This window comes from Microcaecilia unicolor, chromosome 2 (genome assembly GCF_901765095.1).
Source record: "Microcaecilia unicolor chromosome 2, aMicUni1.1, whole genome shotgun sequence".
Classification (NCBI taxonomy): Eukaryota; Metazoa; Chordata; class Amphibia; order Gymnophiona; family Siphonopidae; genus Microcaecilia; species Microcaecilia unicolor.
The window spans coordinates 446,540,156-446,559,041 of record NC_044032.1 but is presented as its reverse complement, the minus strand read 5'-3'; the positions used below and the strand labels follow the sequence as shown (position 1 = coordinate 446,559,041).

Below are 18,886 nucleotides of genomic sequence, written 5' to 3'. Positions count from 1 at the left end.
TTTCATTTTGGAGGTGGCCACAAACTACATGGGATTAAGGAACTGAAACACTTATATAAGCACCTATGTGTACCTTTACTGGTGTAAACTTCAAGTGAAAGTGAAGAACTAAATGATCAGCCTCAGTGATCTGTAATCAGGACCAGTAACACATTCATTAACAACCTGGAACGGGAAGCACTGAGCAAAGTGATCAAATCTATAGATGACTTAAGTATTCAAACTAGATAAACCATAAGCAGATTGTAAGAACTGCAGAAGACTTGCCCCACTGGAACCCTGGGCATCTAAGTGGCAGAAGAAATAGAAAGTGATCCACAGAGAAAACTAATCTTGACTACTAGGCCATGATTTAAGATCAGCTGGGTCTAACTGCCTCACTGCCCTGAACACCTGACAGCTTTATTGATGTCAGACTCATCCTGTTCAGACCTTTTCCCTTAGCCTAAGTGGGAAATCACTCTAGCAGAACAAACGTTATTGGTTTGCTATTTGCAATCTGTAATAGGAAAGATGATATTTAAACTCTTAAGCTTTTAAACAGAAAAAAAAGAAAGATGAATCTTTCTTATACAGCACTACTTCTTCACATTGCACATTGCCCAAAAGTTGCAGCTTACTCTCATGTGAAAGGGGGCACTGGCATTTAAAAAAAAAGTCACTCTCTTCACTACAAAAATATGCCTTCAGAAGCTTTAATGGCATAACCCTTGCACATTCCATTTGTCTTCAAGACTGTTATTCAAATTATTTGTACAAATGCAAATCAAACAAAGGACTGGCCTCAGGGCTAAGCAGTGTTTTGCTCCATGTAGAGGCTGGGGATACTGCAGAGAATTTTATCTCTAGGTGGGAGGCAGTCTTGGCCCTCACATGATAACAGTGACAAGGATCAGCATCTATTCAACATCACAGGCAGCTGCCAAGTTACCCAGTTCCAGGTGGAAGACTTTTTGGCTAGTCCTAGTTTTGAACTTACCTTTCAAAACAGTGTGGTATTTGTAGTACCCGATTGTATCCATTGAAATCATTGCTGTATGTGCCATAACGCATCAGAATGGTGTTGCCAGACATGCGGGACTGGCCTAAAATTTGCCACTTGCACTCCTTCATATGATTGTAGTATTTTAGTCTACTAACGTAAATCAAGGTGTGGGCAGGTAACTATGTTTATACTTAACCTATATAAGTTATAATTCCAGAAAACCTTGAAAAGCTACCTGTTTAGGATGGTGTTTGGGTCTTAATGTGGGGCAACGAGGTGTGTTTTGAGGAGTTTATTATAAACTGATTCTTCATGGGTTGGGTTTTTGGTTTAGGTTTGGGGGGGGGGGGGTTGTTTGTTTGCTATTGTGCTGTTAATATGTATTTAGTGTTTGTTTTTTTTAAAGTACCTTCAATTTGCTAGGTGAGATATAAATGAAGTAAAAATAGATAGATGATGCAGAAGTGGTCATAAAAGCAAACAATGTTAAGACTCTCAGGAATGGGAAATAAAACAGGTTATAATGCCTCTGGTGCACCTGCACCCTGGAGCAGAATGTACTATTCTGGTCATCCAACCTCAAAAAGATACAAGCAAATGGAACAGAAAAGGGCAAATAATACAGGGGATGAACACTTCTCTTCCGAAGCAAGCTAAGCAGGTTAGGTCTCTTCAGCTTGAACAACGGACAGAATGGACAAGATAGAGGTTTATAAAATGAAAAGTGGAACATGGTAAATAACTGTTTCCTATTTACTGTTCAAAATAATATTGAGGACATTCTAAGAAACTGGCAAGCAACAGATCTGCAACCAGTTGGAGAAAGTATTTTTTCACTACACGCTGCATAATTAAACTGGGGGGTTTGCTGTTAGAGGGCATAGTCAGGGCATGGATAGTTGGATATAAAAGAAAAGTCCATATACAATTATTAGCCAGGTAGATTTGGAAAAAGCTACCACTTATCCCTAGAAGCAAGCAAAAAAGAATATATTTTTTTGTTTTAGGATTTATATATACTTAAGGTTATTAAGTATAACCTTAAGTGTGCTTGATGAACCCTTGTACTGATGCACCATGCCATAGCTCATGTTTTTATAATCATATGATTAGAAGAGGAAAAGTGGGAGTTGTCTTAAAATAAGAGAAAAATTGTTACACAGTTGGTACCTGGAAGGCAGCACTGGTTCTGATTAAGATGGAAGAAATAAAGGGAAAACTATTGGCCAAAACACAGATTTCTATTTTGAGTTTCTACAATATCATTTTAGTCTAAAGGACAACTGAAAGTGAATTACAGCAATTTACAAAGTTATACACAATCAAGTGCACAATAAAAATACATCATAATATGTCTTAACAATACATCATAGTATGAATGAAGTAGGGCTCAACAAGTCCTGAGCACCTGGTCTCCATGGTGCCTGAAAATTTAACCTTCGAACCCAGGATTTTGTGCCCCAAGGGAGAAAGAGAGAGGCACAAGTAGTAGACAGGGTTTATCTTCAGACTGCTGCCAACTGTCATCCCTCAACCTGGAGGAGGGAAACAGAATTCTGCCATCATTCTAACAACCTTTCTAATAGTTTCCACTGGAAAACAGAGACCTGAGCTAGCATCTGATGCCAGCCTTGCCCCTCCTGCTTCCATGAATCTTTCTTTTCTTTCTCCCCATTCTATGAAAAACTGAAGCCATATATATTTAAATCCCATTCCTTCTTTCCCAGCATGTTGGAGGGATAGCCACAGTAGTTTGTTACGACTGCCACTTCTATTGTGGCAGCAATACGTGCTACAGAACTATGTGGAGAGGACACCTCTGTGCCATCCAATCCAGCTAAGAACCCTCTGGGTTATGCTGTGGATAGCATCTTACTCAGGCCCAATTTAAACCTGCAGCATCCACCTTTGCAGACAGCAGAGCAGCTGAACAGATATAAGGTGTAAGGACATCTGTCCAACCCTCATGAGTGCCAGTGTCTGCTAGAACATGACCGCTCCTTTCAGTGGAACCAGTGTCTAAAATGTGGGATACAAATGCAAATAAAGATTAACTGACAGCATGCTTGTTAGGAGCGGTGGGACGGAGAAAGGGGATCCTGCCTTCTGCTGGTATTGTGCATGTTAAGGGCCTGAGTTATTAACCTCTTTTCCTAAAGAAAAACTTGTCAATGCCAATAAAAATCATTGGGTCAAAAGCTCAAAGTAGTAAGAGAAATGCCAGGTTAAAAATTACAAAAACAGTTGATTAAAAAACAATTCACCGAGCTTCCCAAAGAGACAGAATGGACAAAAAAAGCCTTTGGGCTCCTTTTACGAAGACACAGTAGTGATTCCCAGCTTGTCAAATGCAACAAAGCTCATTCAATTCCAATGGGCTTCGTTGCATTTGCCGCACAAGGATCACTACCATAGTTTAGTAAAAAGAGCCTTTTCAGATAACTAGTACCCCATTCAATGCAGAATGGGGGTTGTTTTTTTTTAAACATTTCAGATAAACTATCTGTGCTCAAAACCTCTCTCTCTCACTGCTGCTGCTTACCACAAGATCAGACATTCCCAAAAGTAAAATCTCTGAAAATCATCAGATAGTCAGTCCTTAAGAGAGTGACAAGGCGTCTCAGTTCTACAGCTGTTTTTTGAGCCAAGGATCTGATGTGGATGCTGTTCAAAAATACCATCCTGGAAGCCCAGGCCAAATATATTCCGCGTATTAAAAAAAGGAGGGAGGAAGGAAGACCAAATGACAGCCGGCATGGTTAAAAAGTGAGGTGAAGGAAGCTATTCGAGCTAAAAGAAAATCCTTCAGAAAATGGAAGAAGGAACAGACTGAAAATAATAAGAAACAGCATAAGGAATGTCAAGTCAAATGCAAAAGCGCTGCTGATAAGGAAGACAAAGAGGGACTTTGAAAAAAAGATTGCGTTGGAGGCAAAAACACATAGTAAAAATGTTTTTTTAGGTATATTAAAAGCAGGAAGCCAGCAAAAGAATTGGTTGGACCACTAGATACCCAAGGGGTAAAAGGGGCGATCAGGGAAGACAAAGCCATAGCGGAGAGATTAAATGAATTCTTTGCTTCGGTCTTCATCGAGGAAGATTTAGGACAGATACTAGTGCCAGAAATAGCATTTAAAGCTGACGAATTGGAAAAATTGAATGAAATCTCGGTAAACCTTGAGGATGTAATGGGTCAATTAGACAAACTGAAGAGTAGCAAATCTCCTGGACCAGATGGTATCCATCCCAGAGTACTGATAGAATTGAAAAATGAACTTGGGAACTATTGTTAGTAATATGTAACTTATCTTAAAAATCGAGCGTGGTACCGGAAGATTGGAGGGTGTCCAATGTAACGCCGATTTTTAAAAAAAGGTTCCAGAGGAGATCTGGGAAATTATAGACTGGTGAGCCTGACATCGGTGCTGGCCAAAATGGTAGAGACTATAATAAAGAACAAAATTACAGAACATATTCAAAAGCATAGATTAATGAGACAAAGCCAACATGCATTTAGTGAATGGAAATCTTGCCTCACCAATCTATTACATTTCTTTGAAGGGGTGACCAAACATGTGGATAAAGGTGAGCCGGTTGATATTGTGTATCTGGATTTTCAAAAGGCGTTTGACAAAGTACCTCATGAAAGACTCCAGACGAAATTGGAGAGTCATGGCATAGGAGGTAGTGTCCCATTGTGGATTAAAAACTGGTTAAAGATAGAAAACAGACAGTAGGATTAAATGGTCAATATTCTCAATGGAGAAGGGTAGCTAGTGGAGTTCTGCAGGGGTCTGTGCTGGTACCACTGCTTTTTAACATATTTGTAAATGATCTAGATATGGGAGGAACTAGTGAGGTAATTAAATTTGCTGATGACACAAGAGGATTATGCATGTGGGAAAGAGGAACCCGAATTATAGCTAAGTAATGCAAGGTTCCACGTTAAGAGTCACGGACCAAGAAAGGGATCTAGGTGTCGTCGTTGATAGTATGTTGAAACAGTCTCCTCAGTGTGCTGCTGCGGCTAAGAAAGCAAATAGAATGTTAGGTATTATTAGAAAAGGAATGGAAAACAAAAATGACGTTATAATGCCTTTGTATCGCTCCATGATGTGACCACACCTCGAATATTGTCGCCGCATCTCAAAAAAGATATAGTGGAATTAGAAAAGGTGCAGAGAAGGACAACAAAAATGATAAAGGGGATGGGACGACTTCCCTATGATGAAAGGATAAAGCGGCTAGGGCGAGATATGATAGAGGTCTATAAAATAATGAGTGGAGTGGAAAGGGTAGACGTGAAGCATCTGTTTACTCTTTCCAAAAATACTAGGACTAATGGGCATTCAATGAAGCTACAAAGCAGTAAATTTAAAATGAATCAGAGAAAGGTTTTCTTCACTCCACATGTAATTAAACTCGAATTCATTGCCAGAGAATGTGGTAAAGGCGGTTAGCTTAACGGGGTTTAAAAAAGTTTGGACGGCTTCCTAAATGAAAAGTCCATAGACCATTATTAAAATGAACTTGGGGAAACTCCACTGCTTATTTCTGGGATAAGCAGTGGATTGGCCACTGTTGGAAACAGGATGCTGGGCTTGATTGATGGTCCTTTGGTCTGTCCCAGTATGACAATACTTATGTACTTATGATATTTATTACTGTCCACCAAGGATTATATTGTCAGAAGAGCTTGACATATGTGGGATAATTCAAAAGACCCTTTCTGCAGAACAACCTCATTTTAATATTGTGCCATATCATATAAATAAGATTAAAAGTTATCTGCTCTCATTTGTATGGAGGAGGGTAAAACCCCCCCACATAATATAACCTTAGTGGGCTACATTTAATGCTAATGTTTTAAAGGTGAATTAATAAAAAATAGGCATTGATCGCTATCCAGGACTTCCCTACACCTAGGTAATCCTGTAGTAGGTAGCTCCAGTCCAGTCCACATTTGACAAATCCTGTATTACTTTTTGTTCCTTGTCGAACTCTTGAATTTGGAGCACCCAAAGATAATTCTGATTCAACCACAGCAATTGGTTGCTACCTGTTCCACTATGCTATGCACCTTTTTTTTAGCTTTGGGCCTTCTAATAACCAAAATTTACTACAAAGTTCCATGAAAAAAAGTGCCCTGTTCCAGCCTCAATTCCAAGCAGCTTCTGCAGAAAAGTGTAATAAGGATACAGTAGCACCCCCTAGAAGCAAAGCACTTCATCAGCTGCTCACCCAGCTTGGAGGCCATTCGCTGCAGTCAGCTGGGTGCGTCCTGGGCAGGGCCTCAAGGATGAATGTCCTTTGTTGAAAAGACCTGTTCTGCCTGTTGCAGAAGATCCTGAACTGCTACACTACAAAACTGGGTACTGCAGTCCCAAAATACAGCATGGATCAGTGACTGAAGACAGAGAAAGTGAGCCTTTGAGGGGGAGGGGGGGGGAAGAAAACAGTAAACTTGACTAAATTTAATTTTAGCTCCAGTGTCAGAAGCTTCTTAGAACACATTCAGAAGTCCACAACTAAAAAAAAAAAAAAAAAATGAAGGTAACTCAGGCCTAAGGGAAGAGATGACAATTCCAAGTCAACTGCACTCTCATAAGGCAATAGGTTATTTGTTATTTTGACAAAGATGACATCATGATGATGTAATAAGTCTTCTTTTGTGACATATCAGATGTTCCTGTGTTATAAAGCTTTAGATATTCCTGAATGGTCTCAGCAATGCTGTGTCTTGGGGCTGCCCTTAGTGAGGAAAAGCACAGCACGAGGGAAGAGCAGTTAGTTCTCCTTACAGTACAGTCTTCTAGTAATATTTTTTATGATTTTAGATGCTTATATTCAAATTTTCATACTAAGGATACTTTTAGCATGTACTGTAATTTATGATCAAATTTCTAGTGACATAATAGAAACCAATGGTCAGATTGCAAAAGGCAATCAATTTTCACTAACAGGTAGCCAAATGGCCCAACAAGGTTCACAGGGATTTCAGATTTTATGGAAGGGGCAGAAAGTGATTTTGGATAGAACCAATACTTGAAGGGGTTGTGGTTGTTTGTGTAAGTGGTGGGGGAAGGAGGGGAGAGATGTACTGAGGGATGTTCTTGAAAGTTTCTTTCATTGCAAGTCTATTGACGGATTAGTAATGGCATCTTCTTGAAATGTTAATAATTATAGGTTGGAAGTTGACTGCTGTAAATGGAAAGGAGGAGGGTTGACGGGTTAACTGACTTGTTATATATGATGCCTTATATTTATGCTATTATACAGAAAAGCAAAAAAAAAAAAAAAAAAACAGGGACTAGGGACAACTACCTGGGGATGGCCAGGGTTACAGGTGATACCATTAAATCTATCAAACACAGCTTAGTAAGTATTTTGATTAAGTACATAGGGACCCTTACATGTCCTCTCACCCTCAAGTCCTTAATAGGTGTGCTATGTGGCTATCCCTGATGCAGTCCCAAGATCACTGGGTTGATTCGTATGAAAAAGCAACACTGCTCTCAACCTCTCTGGAAGTCACAAAACTCCAGTCCTAGTTTGCCTGTGAAATGCAAGTGAAGAATCAAATACAGAACAACCTGTTAACGGTAAGATGTGGTAGTAGTGAGAAGAGGTATCTACATTAGAACAGACAAGAATTCCTACAAATATGTAGCAGATATGGTAACTACTAATCATTTCTATAGCGCTACTAACATACACAGCAATGTACACATTATAAGCAGGTACTTTCTCTGTCTCTAGAGGGCTCACAATCTAAGTGTTTCTTTTGGTACCTGGGGCAACGGAGAGTTAAGTGACTTGCCCAAGGTCACAAGGAGCTGCAGTGGGAATTGAACCCAGGTAGCCTGGATCAAAACCTGCTGAACTAACCATTAGGAAACTCCTCCACTCCTAACTAACCCTTTATCTATAGAACATAAGAGTAGCCATACTGGGTCAGACCAATGGTACATTTAGCCCAGTATCCTGCTTCCAACAGTGGCCAATGCAGGTCAGAAGTTCCTGGCAGAAACCCAATTAGTAGCAACATTCCATGCTACCAATCCCAGGGCAAGCAGTGGCTTCCCCCTTGTCTATCTCAATAACAGACTATGGACTTTTCCTCCAGAACTTATCCAAACTTTTTTTTTTTTACCCAGATACGCTAACCACCATTACCACATCATCTGGCAGAGTTCCAGAGCTTAACTATTCTTTGAGTGAAAAAAATATTTCCTCCTGTTTTAAAAGTATTTCCATGTGATTTCGAGTGTCCCCTGGTCTTTGTACTTTTTGAAACTGTGAAAATTCGATTCACTTCTACCTGTTCTACACCACTCAGGATTTTATAGACCTCAATCATATCCCCCCTCAGCCATCTCTTTTCCAAGTTGAAGACCCTAACCTCTTTAGCCTTTCCTGACACAGGAGGAGTTCCATCCCCTTTATCATTTTGGTCGCTCTTCTTTGAACCTTTTCTAATTCCACTATTTATATGGTGACCAGAATTGAACACAATACTCAAGGATAGGTCGCACCATGGAACGATACAGAGGCTTATCTTGGTCTTATTTTGCATCCCTTTCCTAATAATTCCTAGCATTCTGCTTGCTTTTTAGCTGCCACCAGGCAATGGAAGATATTGTCTACAATTTTTTTCTTGAGTGCTGACTCCTGAAGTGGACTCTAGCATCAGGTAACTATGATTTGATTATTCTTCCCAATGTGCATCACTTTGCATTTGTCCACAATAAATTTCATCTGCCATTTGAATGCCCTGTCTTCCAGTTTCCTAAGGTCTTCTTGCAGATTTTCACAATCCGCATTACTACTTTGAATAGTTTTATGTCATCTGCAAATTTAATCACCTGCATTAAATGTCATCTACAAACAATATACACACTTTGGGTTTGTTAGGTTATGGGATTATGTGAATTTTCCTCCAGTGTATATTTAAAGAGGATATACCCTTTTGATTCCTTTTTGGCGATTCCTGTAATTTTTGAGGGTTAAGATGGCATCTTTTGGTTGGGATGCAGTTCTCAAGTATAATGATCAGCAAGCTGGTGAATTACTATCTAACCCACATTTGTTGTAATCTGGCAATACATCTGGACCCTCAGGAAATTGGGAGAATCTGGCTTTTTTGCAAAAGCGAGCAGAATTACATGCAGCGGACTTTGGCTGAATAATGTAGAGCCAAGTGCATCCCATGGGATCCGAGAATGACAAAAGGTCCACGGCCTTTTCTGGATAATCCTAGTTTCATCGATAAATGAATACAGTGTTAAATAAATGCTCACTGGATTTCATGTTGTTGATTACGGACCCACAAAAACTGAGTTGGAACAGTATCAGGTGGAATATCAAGTGAAGTTGACATCCTTTCAAGAAGTGTTGGCAGTGGATGTTTATTCAACACTTCAATCTGTTCAGAACTCTGCTGCACGTCTTATATTCCGCCAGAACCGATATACTCATATCACCCCTCTCCTCAGGTCACTTCACTGGCTTCCAATCAAATACCGCATTCAGTTCAAGCTTTTCCTTCTTACCTACAAATGCACTCAGTCTGCTGCCCCTCACTACCTCTCTACCCTCATCTCCCCTTACGTTCCCGCCCGAAACCTCCATTCACAGGACAAATCCCTCCTCTCATTACCCTTCTCCACCACCGCCAACTCCAGGCTCCGCTCATTCTGCCTCACCTCACCCTATGCTTGGAACAACCTTCCCGAGCCCTTACGCCAAGCTCCCTCCCTGCCCATCTTCAAGTCTTTGCTTAAAGCCCACCTCTTCAATACTGCATTCGGCACCTAACTCTTTCAGGAAATCCAGACTGCCCCAATTTGACTGCCCCTATCAGACTGTTCACGTGTCCTTTAGATTGTAAGCTCTTTGAGCAGGGACTGTCCTTCTATATTAAATTGTACAGCGCTGCATAACCCTAGTAGCGCTTTAGAAATGTTAAGTAGTAGTAGAATATCAAGTGAAGTTGACATCCTTTCAAGAAGTGTTGGCAGTGGATGTTTATTCAACACAGACTTTCATGAAAGAAATGGAGGATTTTTCAGTAGAGTTAGGTAAACCAAAATTAATAAATTCTGGTGAGATAAAAACGATTACGTGAAAGGATATGTTTATGCATGGATGAATAAAAATAGATATATAAAGACAGTGAAGAAGGCAGCGCATACACACTGTTCCAGTGATTCACCAGATGATGAGAAAGATTTATCCAATCAATCTAAGCTGAGTGCGAGTATTGAGGATCCAGGTCAACATTGCACAGGGCCATGAAATTTAGTACAACCAGCCTCATGGAGAGGTTTCTACACAGTGGCATGAGAGAAAAAGAATCGACATCAGTCCCCCCCCCCCTCCCCCCCGTAGAACAGCCAACTTTTCACAGTGTATTTTGAATGAATGTGCCAGCACAGAAATATGTTTCTTTAGAGACTCAAGTAGGATTGTTCAAATTCATATAGAAATGCGAATTGTTTTTTGTTTTTTTAAAAGGTCAGCCATCTCAGGCACAGTTTGAAAATAGTCTTCAAAGAAAATCCAGCTGTGTCCTCCCAGACCTGTGGGCCCTCATATATTCATACTTTTGAACATCTAGTACAGTCAGCCATTCATGGAATCTACTCCTGTCAAAGTCCAACACAATCTTACCTACGCACAAAAGGTGGGCTGTAAGATCACTCTCTACTGACCTCTATCATTATCCATCCAGCGGACAAGGGGGGTGGGATTTAGACACACAATATACAAGAAGCTATGCATCAACTTGCTAACAAAACATTAGCTTGAGGTTTCACAAGATCAAATATCAACTCTTTTAGACTATGTTACATGTCCTTCTAGAAGCATTTGGAATCTAGAACCATTATGCAGGAGTTTGATTTTTTATTACAAAAACATTCAATTACTCCTGTGATATATTTCATCCCTAGTGACTACATTTTGACTGGCTTTAAATTACGTTTTGTTTAATAAATGTTTTTTTATGCAAAGGTACAGCCGTGGGGGCCCACAATGGCTCCATAGTTGCTTGTCTTTATGTGGCCCAATTTGAAGATACTTTCTTGTACACCTTGGTCTATACTTGGAAGAGATACATCGATGATGACTGAGGGGAGATACAATTGAGGTCTACAAAATCCTGTGGTGTAGAATGAGTAGAAGTGAATTCATTTTTATCGAGACGTTCCTGGAGGAAGGGTCCATAGTTTGCTATTGAGATAGACATGGGGAAGCCACTGCTTGCCCTGGGATTGAAGCATGGAATGCTGCTACTATTTGGGGTTCTGCCAGGTACTTGGCCACTGCTGGAAATAGGATACTGGGCAAGATGAACCATTGGTCTGACTCAGTACTGCTATTCTTATGTGTTCATGGTATGAACTGATAGAGGATATTTTCGGGAAATTTTTACAATGGTTAAATACCTATGATCCTATCCTGCAATTTACATCAACCATCGATTTCTTTTTTTGGATTTGAACATCATGATTGAAGGTTCTGTTTTTACAACTACTAGTTTTCATAAAAGTACAGACTGGAACAACCTTTTGCAATATGACAGTTTCTATCCTAAGCATTTACGTGACAACATACTGGTAAGCCAGTTTTTGAGATTATGACATATTTGCATTGAAATTGCAGAATATAAAGTAAGTGATTAGAGGAGTAGCCTAATGGTTATTGCAGCTGCCTTTGATCCTGATGATCTGGGTTTGATTCCCACTGCAGCTCCTTGTGACCTTGGGCAAGTCACAATCTTCCATTGCCCAAGGTGCAAAAAATTAGATTGTGAGCCCTCTAGGGACAGGGAAAAAGTATCCACATATAATGTGTACAATGCTGTGTACATCTAGTAGCGCTATAGAAATGATTGGTAGTAGTAGTAAATGTAGAGGACATGTTTCCGAGATTTTTGGAGCGAGGATATCTTTGGAAGATTATTAAGCATGCTTATAAGCAAGCTTTGTATGCTCATAGATCGTTGTTATAACCTTCTGCACGTGCTTCAGATTCTTCTTAGTGTGTACTTTACTATACTCAACATGCTTTTCATATTAAGAAAATCATCAAACAGTATTGGCATGTTTTACAGTATCAAGTTTTTCAGCAAGTTCCTAGATTTGTTATTTTTATGAGGATGCAACCTTCGACACTATCTTATGTGATCATATTTTCAGGAGGCTCAACCAATGCCATCTATAGTGGGCCATATAAAACGTGGCCATTTTTCTGTATGTCAACTGTCATTACACACAGATGTTATACATCACCGACAATGCCACTTGTACATTAAGACATTTTTCAGACTGACACCAGTGGCATGATCTACATGATTAAATGTTCATGTTCCAATAGATCAATACATACTCGTATTATTGAACATTTAAGTCACATACTTAATTGACACATGGAAACCCCATTAGTTCAGCACTAGGTCACAGAGAAGCATGATTTAATGGACTTACGGTTTGTAGTGGTGGAAGCCCCCAAGTTGGTTAGAGGGGGGTCATTTGCCAACTTTACTGTGAAAGAAAGAGCAGCAGTGGATTCAATGATGGCATACAGTAGAGCCGTGGGCTTTTTTTTTTTTTAATAAACTATGTGGCGAGAAAAATGTTATAAATATGAATATCAAAATGTATAAGTTGTGTATATTTACTCTATAAATATGGGATGCATGTTCCTTTCCGTGCACCATTAGGGCTGGACATTGTGTATGACAATTGATCAGCTGTATTTTGAAAAGCACCAATTAGATGTTGTGCAGCTTGAATAGCCAGCACCAATTGCTTAGTGTAGTGATTGACAGCTGAAATTGAAATTTGGCTTATAATCTTCAATTAGCTTTCAAGCACTGGCATTGCACCATTTTGAAATCGCTTTTGAAGACTGACATGTTGAAGATTTTGTATGGCATATACAGTGAGGTATCCTCCATTTTGATGTCGCTAGCATTTTTTTTTTTAGTTTTTCAGCATGCTACTTGATAAGTGTGGTATTTATTGTATGTCTATAATTATGAGTTTCTGTCTTTCAGAAAATGTGTGTACTTGCCTTATTTTGGTTTTCAGTTTCCTGAAGAAGCCTTCGGCGAACAATGAGTGGAGTAGAACGGGTAGACGTGAATCATTTAAAACACATCGGAGAACATTTTTCTTCACTCAACGTGTAATTAAACTCTGGAATTCGTTACCAGAGAATGTGGTAAAAGCGGTTAGCTTAGCAGAGGTTTAAAAAAAAGGTTTAGATGGCTTCCTAAAGGAAAAGGCCATAGACCATTATTAAAATGACTTGGGGAAATCCACTGCTTATTTCTCAGATAAGCTGCATAAAATGTATTGAACTTTTTTTTTTTTGGGGGGGGGGGGGGGGGGGGGGGAGGGGAATCTTGCCAGGTATTTGTGACCTGGATTGGCCACTGTTTGAAATAGGATGCTGGGCTTGATGGACCTTTGATCTGTTCCAGTGTGGCAATACTTATGTACTTATGACCCATGTTGGAACCTGGGCAAGTTTTTGGCTTTTCAGATAAGTACAATTATATGAATTAAATTTATTTTGAAAGAAACATTTTTGAAAAAAATGACTTAAAATCTTCTTTAAAACATGGAAATTTATATGTGCACCAATTATAGCTTCGTAGAGGGTTTCCCCAAGGGGATCAGAGAAAATCTATTGTGATCCATGTTGGTTCCTCTATATATAAGAACATATTTCATTTAAGAATTATTATTGATATATTGCATGACAAACAATATAGACACTGTGGATTTGTTAGATTCTGTAAAATATCATCATGACAGTTATGCCACAATGCGTGGTACAAATGTCAATTACCTAGCCAGGCTCGATACTGCTCAATTGGTACTCCCTCCATTGGCTCATCGTCATCATCCAGAACCATCAAAGGTGACGGAGACTGTGGAACATCAGGAATCACAGTGAAGGTTGGAACACTACAGGAAGGAGGAGCAAGACAAAAAAAATTAACTAAACAGCAGGAGCCAGCGCTCAGCAACAGTGCACATATATCATCACCATTTGTAATAATATGAAGAATGCCTCAGTCCCTTTCTGTACCCAACATTCACCTGTGCTTTCACATACTTCTCCCAGCCTGGCAGAACTACCTCATGACCCCCACCTCCTTCTCTCTAGTCTTTCCATGCTGCTACACTTAAAAGAAAAGGCACACCTAGTGTTACTGGAAGGACAATGGGATTGGAAAGATATTACAAAGTGTCTACCTCACTGAATCTGGTTAGTGCATTGTGACAAACGGAGCAAAAAGGAACCGATATTTATGCATTTGTTACTTATTGCTTTCTCATACAACCGAACTACACATTATGACAAAATAATTCATCATGTATATATATATGTGTGTCTGGGTGCTCAAGGAAAAAGTATTTCTTACTTGATACAATTTCTTTCCTTTAATCCTATCAGACCAGTCCAGACTAATGGGTTGTGTCCATCCACCAGCAGAAGGAAAGAGAGAAAATAATTCTAAGTGATTTGCCCCTTAAGGGTATCGTGCAGCCTGGAATGTTCAGTATTTCAAACAGCCAAGCAATGTGCTATTACCACATACTCTAGTAACGAGTTCCAGAACTTTATTCATTAAATGAAAAAATACAACCTCCTATTCATTTTAAATGTATCATCATATAACTTAAGTGTCCCCTAGTCTTATTATTCTTCAAAGGAATAAACTACCCATTCACATTTATCCATTCTACACTCCCTCAGCTGTTTCTTTTCCAAGCTGAAGAGCTCTAACGTCTTAAGTCTTTTCTCATATGAGAGGAATTGCATCTCCTTAATCCTTTTGGTCACCCATCTTTGAACCTTTTCTAATTCCGCTATATCTTTTTTGAAATACGATGACAAGAATTGCACACAATACTCAGGTGAGGTTGCACCATAGTGCAATACAGAAGCATTACAGTATTCTTAGCCTTATTTTCTATCCCTTTTCTAATAATTCCTCGCATTGTCTGCTTTTTTGGCAGCCACTGCACACTGGGCAGAAGATTTCAGCATATTGCCTTACGATGACACCTAGATCTTTTTTATTGGGTGCCAACTCCTAAGATGAAGCCTAATATCAGATAACTATGATTTGGATTATATTTTCTGATGTGCATTTAGCCAAGGGAAATCTTGCCTCACCAATCTGCTTTATCTTTTAAAGGGTTAATAAACGTGTAACTGGATTTTCAGAAAGCGATTTTGACAAAACACCTAATGAACGACTTAAAAAGTGTGTCCTATTGTGGATTAAGAACTGGTTAAAAAAGTTTAAAAACAGAGAAAAGGGTAAAACGGTCAATATTTTCAAGGGATCTATGCTGGGACCACTGCTTTGTTAACATTTATAAATGATCTGGAAACAGGAATAACGATAGAGATGATCAAATTTACTGATGAGACAAAGGTATTCAAATTTGTTAAACACAAGAGGATTATGAGAAACTGCAAGAGAACCTTACAAGACTAGACATCCAAACGGCACATGACACTCACATTTTCGAAAGAAACGTCTAAGTTTGAATTTGGACGTCTTTGTAAAACGTCCAAATCTGGAGGCGGAGAAAAACTCATTTTCGAAAAAAGATGGACGTCCATCTTTCATTTTGAAAATACCAAGGACGTCCTTGGAATTGGAAATCCCTAGATTTGAATGTCTTTGACTTTCAGTGATTTTCGAAACCAAAGACATCCATGTCTAAAATGTCAAAATGCAAGCCATTTGGACATGGGAGGAGCCAGCATTTGTAGTGCACTGGTCCCCCTGACATGCCAGGACAGCAATCGGGCACCCTAAGGGGCACTGCAGTGGACTTCATAAAATGCTCCAAGGTATATAGCTCCCTTACCTTGTGTGCCAACCCCCCCCCCCCCCCACACACACACACACACAAAACTCCCAACTGTACACCACTACCATAGCCCTTAAGGGTGAAGGGGGGCACCTATATGTGGGTACAGAGGGTTTGTGATGGGTTTTGGAGGGCTGACTGTACCCACTAAAACTGCTCCAGGGACCTGCATGCAATGTCATGGACCTGAGTATGACATCTGAGGCTGGCACGTAATATTTTTAATTATGTTTTTTGAGGGTGGGAAGGGGTTAGTGACCACTGGAGGAGTAACGGGAGGTCATCTGGTCATTTCGGGCACCTTTTTGTGCCTTATTCATAATAAAAACAGGTCTGGATAAAAACGTTCCAAGTTGTAGTTCTGGACGTCTTTGCTTTTTTCCATTATGGCTCAAAGACGTCCAAGTCTTAGGCACGCACAAGTCTCACCTTCACCACGCCTCCGATATGCCCCCTTGAGATATGGACGTCCTTGTGACGGACTTTCACTAGAGACGTCTGAAATCGGGTTTCGATTATACCGATTTGGACGTCTCAGAGATGGACGTTCAAGTATCGATTTATGTCGGAAGATGGACGTCCATCTCTTTCGAAAATGAGCCTGAAAGTGAGCAAAGGCAAAGTGATGCAAATGGAAAGGAACATCCCAAACTATAGCTGCATGTCCCATGTTAGGAATCATCACAAAAGAAAAGGATCTAGGTGTCATCGTTCATAATACGTTCAAATCCTCTGCCCAGTATGCAGTGACAGCCAAGAAACCAAACAGAATACAAGGAACTATTAGGAAAGAAATGGAAACCAAACTGAGAATATTATAATGCCTTTGTATCATTCCAAGCTGTGACCGCACCTTGAACATTGTGTGCAATTTTGTTCATCACATCTCAAAAAAAGATATAGTGGAATTGGAAAAGATACAGAGAAAGGTGAGACAACTTCTCTATGAGGAAAAGCTGAAGAGGTTTGGGATCTTCAGCTTGGAGAAAAAAAAAAGAGCTGAGATGACAGAGGTCTAAAATACTGAGTAGAGTGGAATGGGAAGAAGTGAATAGCATGTTTACTTTTTCTGAAAGTAAAGGGACTAGGAAGCACGCAGTAAAGTTATTCTATTGCCAGAGAATGTGGTAAGAGCAGTTAGCTTGACAGGGTTAAAAAAAAAAGGTTTGGACAACTTCATAAAAGAAAAATCCAGAAAACATTATTAAAAGGTGGACTTTGATAAGCATTGCAGTGGATTTCCACATTTTACTCTTTTGGGACTGGCAGGTCCTTGTGACCTGGATTTGGCCACTGTTGGAAATAGGATGCTGGACTTGATGGACCTTTAGCAAAGTGGGGAAAAGAAACTGAGGAGCTCCGGAGACCGCTGCATGAGGTAAGGCTGCACATGCTCAGAACTTTACACCAAGTTCTGAGCTCTGGGAAAGCAGTTCTGTCCTGGTATCAGATGACATCACCCACTTGCGTGCCTGATAGAGAATGACACGGGGACAAAGTTTGTCCCCGTCTCTGTGGGTTCTGTTTCCGTCCCGTCCCCGCAGGTTCTGTCCCCGTCCCATCCCCATGGGCTCTGTTCTCATCTGCAGAAGCCTCAAACACATATAATTTTATATTTAAAACTTTTTATTAAAGTATAAAAAGGAATATGCTGTGCAACTGTTGTGTATAAATTACAAATAGAAAATAACAACTAGCAGCTATAATAACCCTCCCACCACAACCCTCTACCCGTCCAACCCCAACAATAGCTGACTTCTATTTCCCCAAGAAATCCTAATCCACCCTGTTAAATTGTCCAGGGGTACAAAATACAACCCATTCTGTAAGCCCTAAAGGGAGAAATATGCCCTATGAAGCATTGTTATGATTTTTTAATCTATGGATGAATAAGAAGTCATCAATAATCTCAGGATTCAGTCTAGCTCTCCTGTCTTCCACAGTCCTTCCAGCAATAGAAGATGTCTTCTTAGAAGATGTGCTGGTAACAGGATGTACAGAATCCCCCCATGCAAATTTTGCTAACTATGGCCAGCATGTTTGCTTATTTAAAAAAATAAAATAAAAAATATTGTCATCTGCATCAAATATAAACAACAGTCCAGTTCATTAACAGGCTTCAAAAGTAGAAAGTGACACGGGGAGAAAGTCTGTCCCTGTCCTCACAGGCTCTGTCCCCATCCCCACGGTTACTGCGGGTCCCTGTCCCCGTGCCATTCTCTAGTGCCTGACTCAATCCTGCTTGTTGGCAGAAAATAATATGTAGTCTACTCAAATACCATAAAACGGGTAAAAGGTTTGGCTACCTGGGAGGTTCCTTCTTTACTAGGTATTTTTGAGAACTGCAAGAATTTTTATTGAAAATTCTCTAAGACTTCTCAAAATTTTAAACTATATTTGCTGGCACAACACTTGAGTTACAGAACAGAATCTAGGGCATTTAAACGTCATAGCTGTGCTATTTTGTGTTACCTACAGAAAACAGAAGCCAAAAGGGTGGAAGTCACCAAAACCACAAGTTCCAAAGGCATTTGGCTGAAAATGTTCCAAAATGTTTATTCACCAATAATAAATACAAGCAAAACCAGACATGGACTGTGTTTTGGCACACCTAGACTTTGTCAGAGGTCCTCATGAAACATTAATGAAAATATAAGTACAAATGCAAGAAAATAAGTAAAAATGATGAATATAAATAGTGATATATAAACATTCTATCCATAATTGAATATTTATCATTACACTTAAAAAAAAGTAAGTGCAACAAATCTAGGGTCCTGTTTACTAAGGTGCGTTAGCATTTTTTTTTTTAATTTGTAAAGTTTATTGAACAAACCATATAAAAATTACATTACAGTGTCTCATCCTAAACTCTATTAACATCCATCGCTCCCACATCTGAACCTCAGGATACAGACATATAATCATTAAAGAATGTCACCACCTATGTCCCCTCCATTTTCTCCCTCCCCATATTCACCCCCCCCACCCC

General features: G+C 39.7%; 1 protein-coding gene across 1 annotated transcript in view; it reads right to left on the bottom strand.

Annotated features, from left to right (window-relative positions):
• Positions 1-18,886, bottom strand: part of INO80B (INO80 complex subunit B) — a 34,782-nt gene that overhangs the window by 12,176 nt on the left and 3,720 nt on the right. The window contains exon 3 of the mRNA XM_030190898.1: positions 13,847-13,965. Coding sequence (XP_030046758.1) covers positions 13,847-13,965 — 119 coding nt within the window. The remainder of the gene's footprint in view (positions 1-13,846; positions 13,966-18,886) is intronic.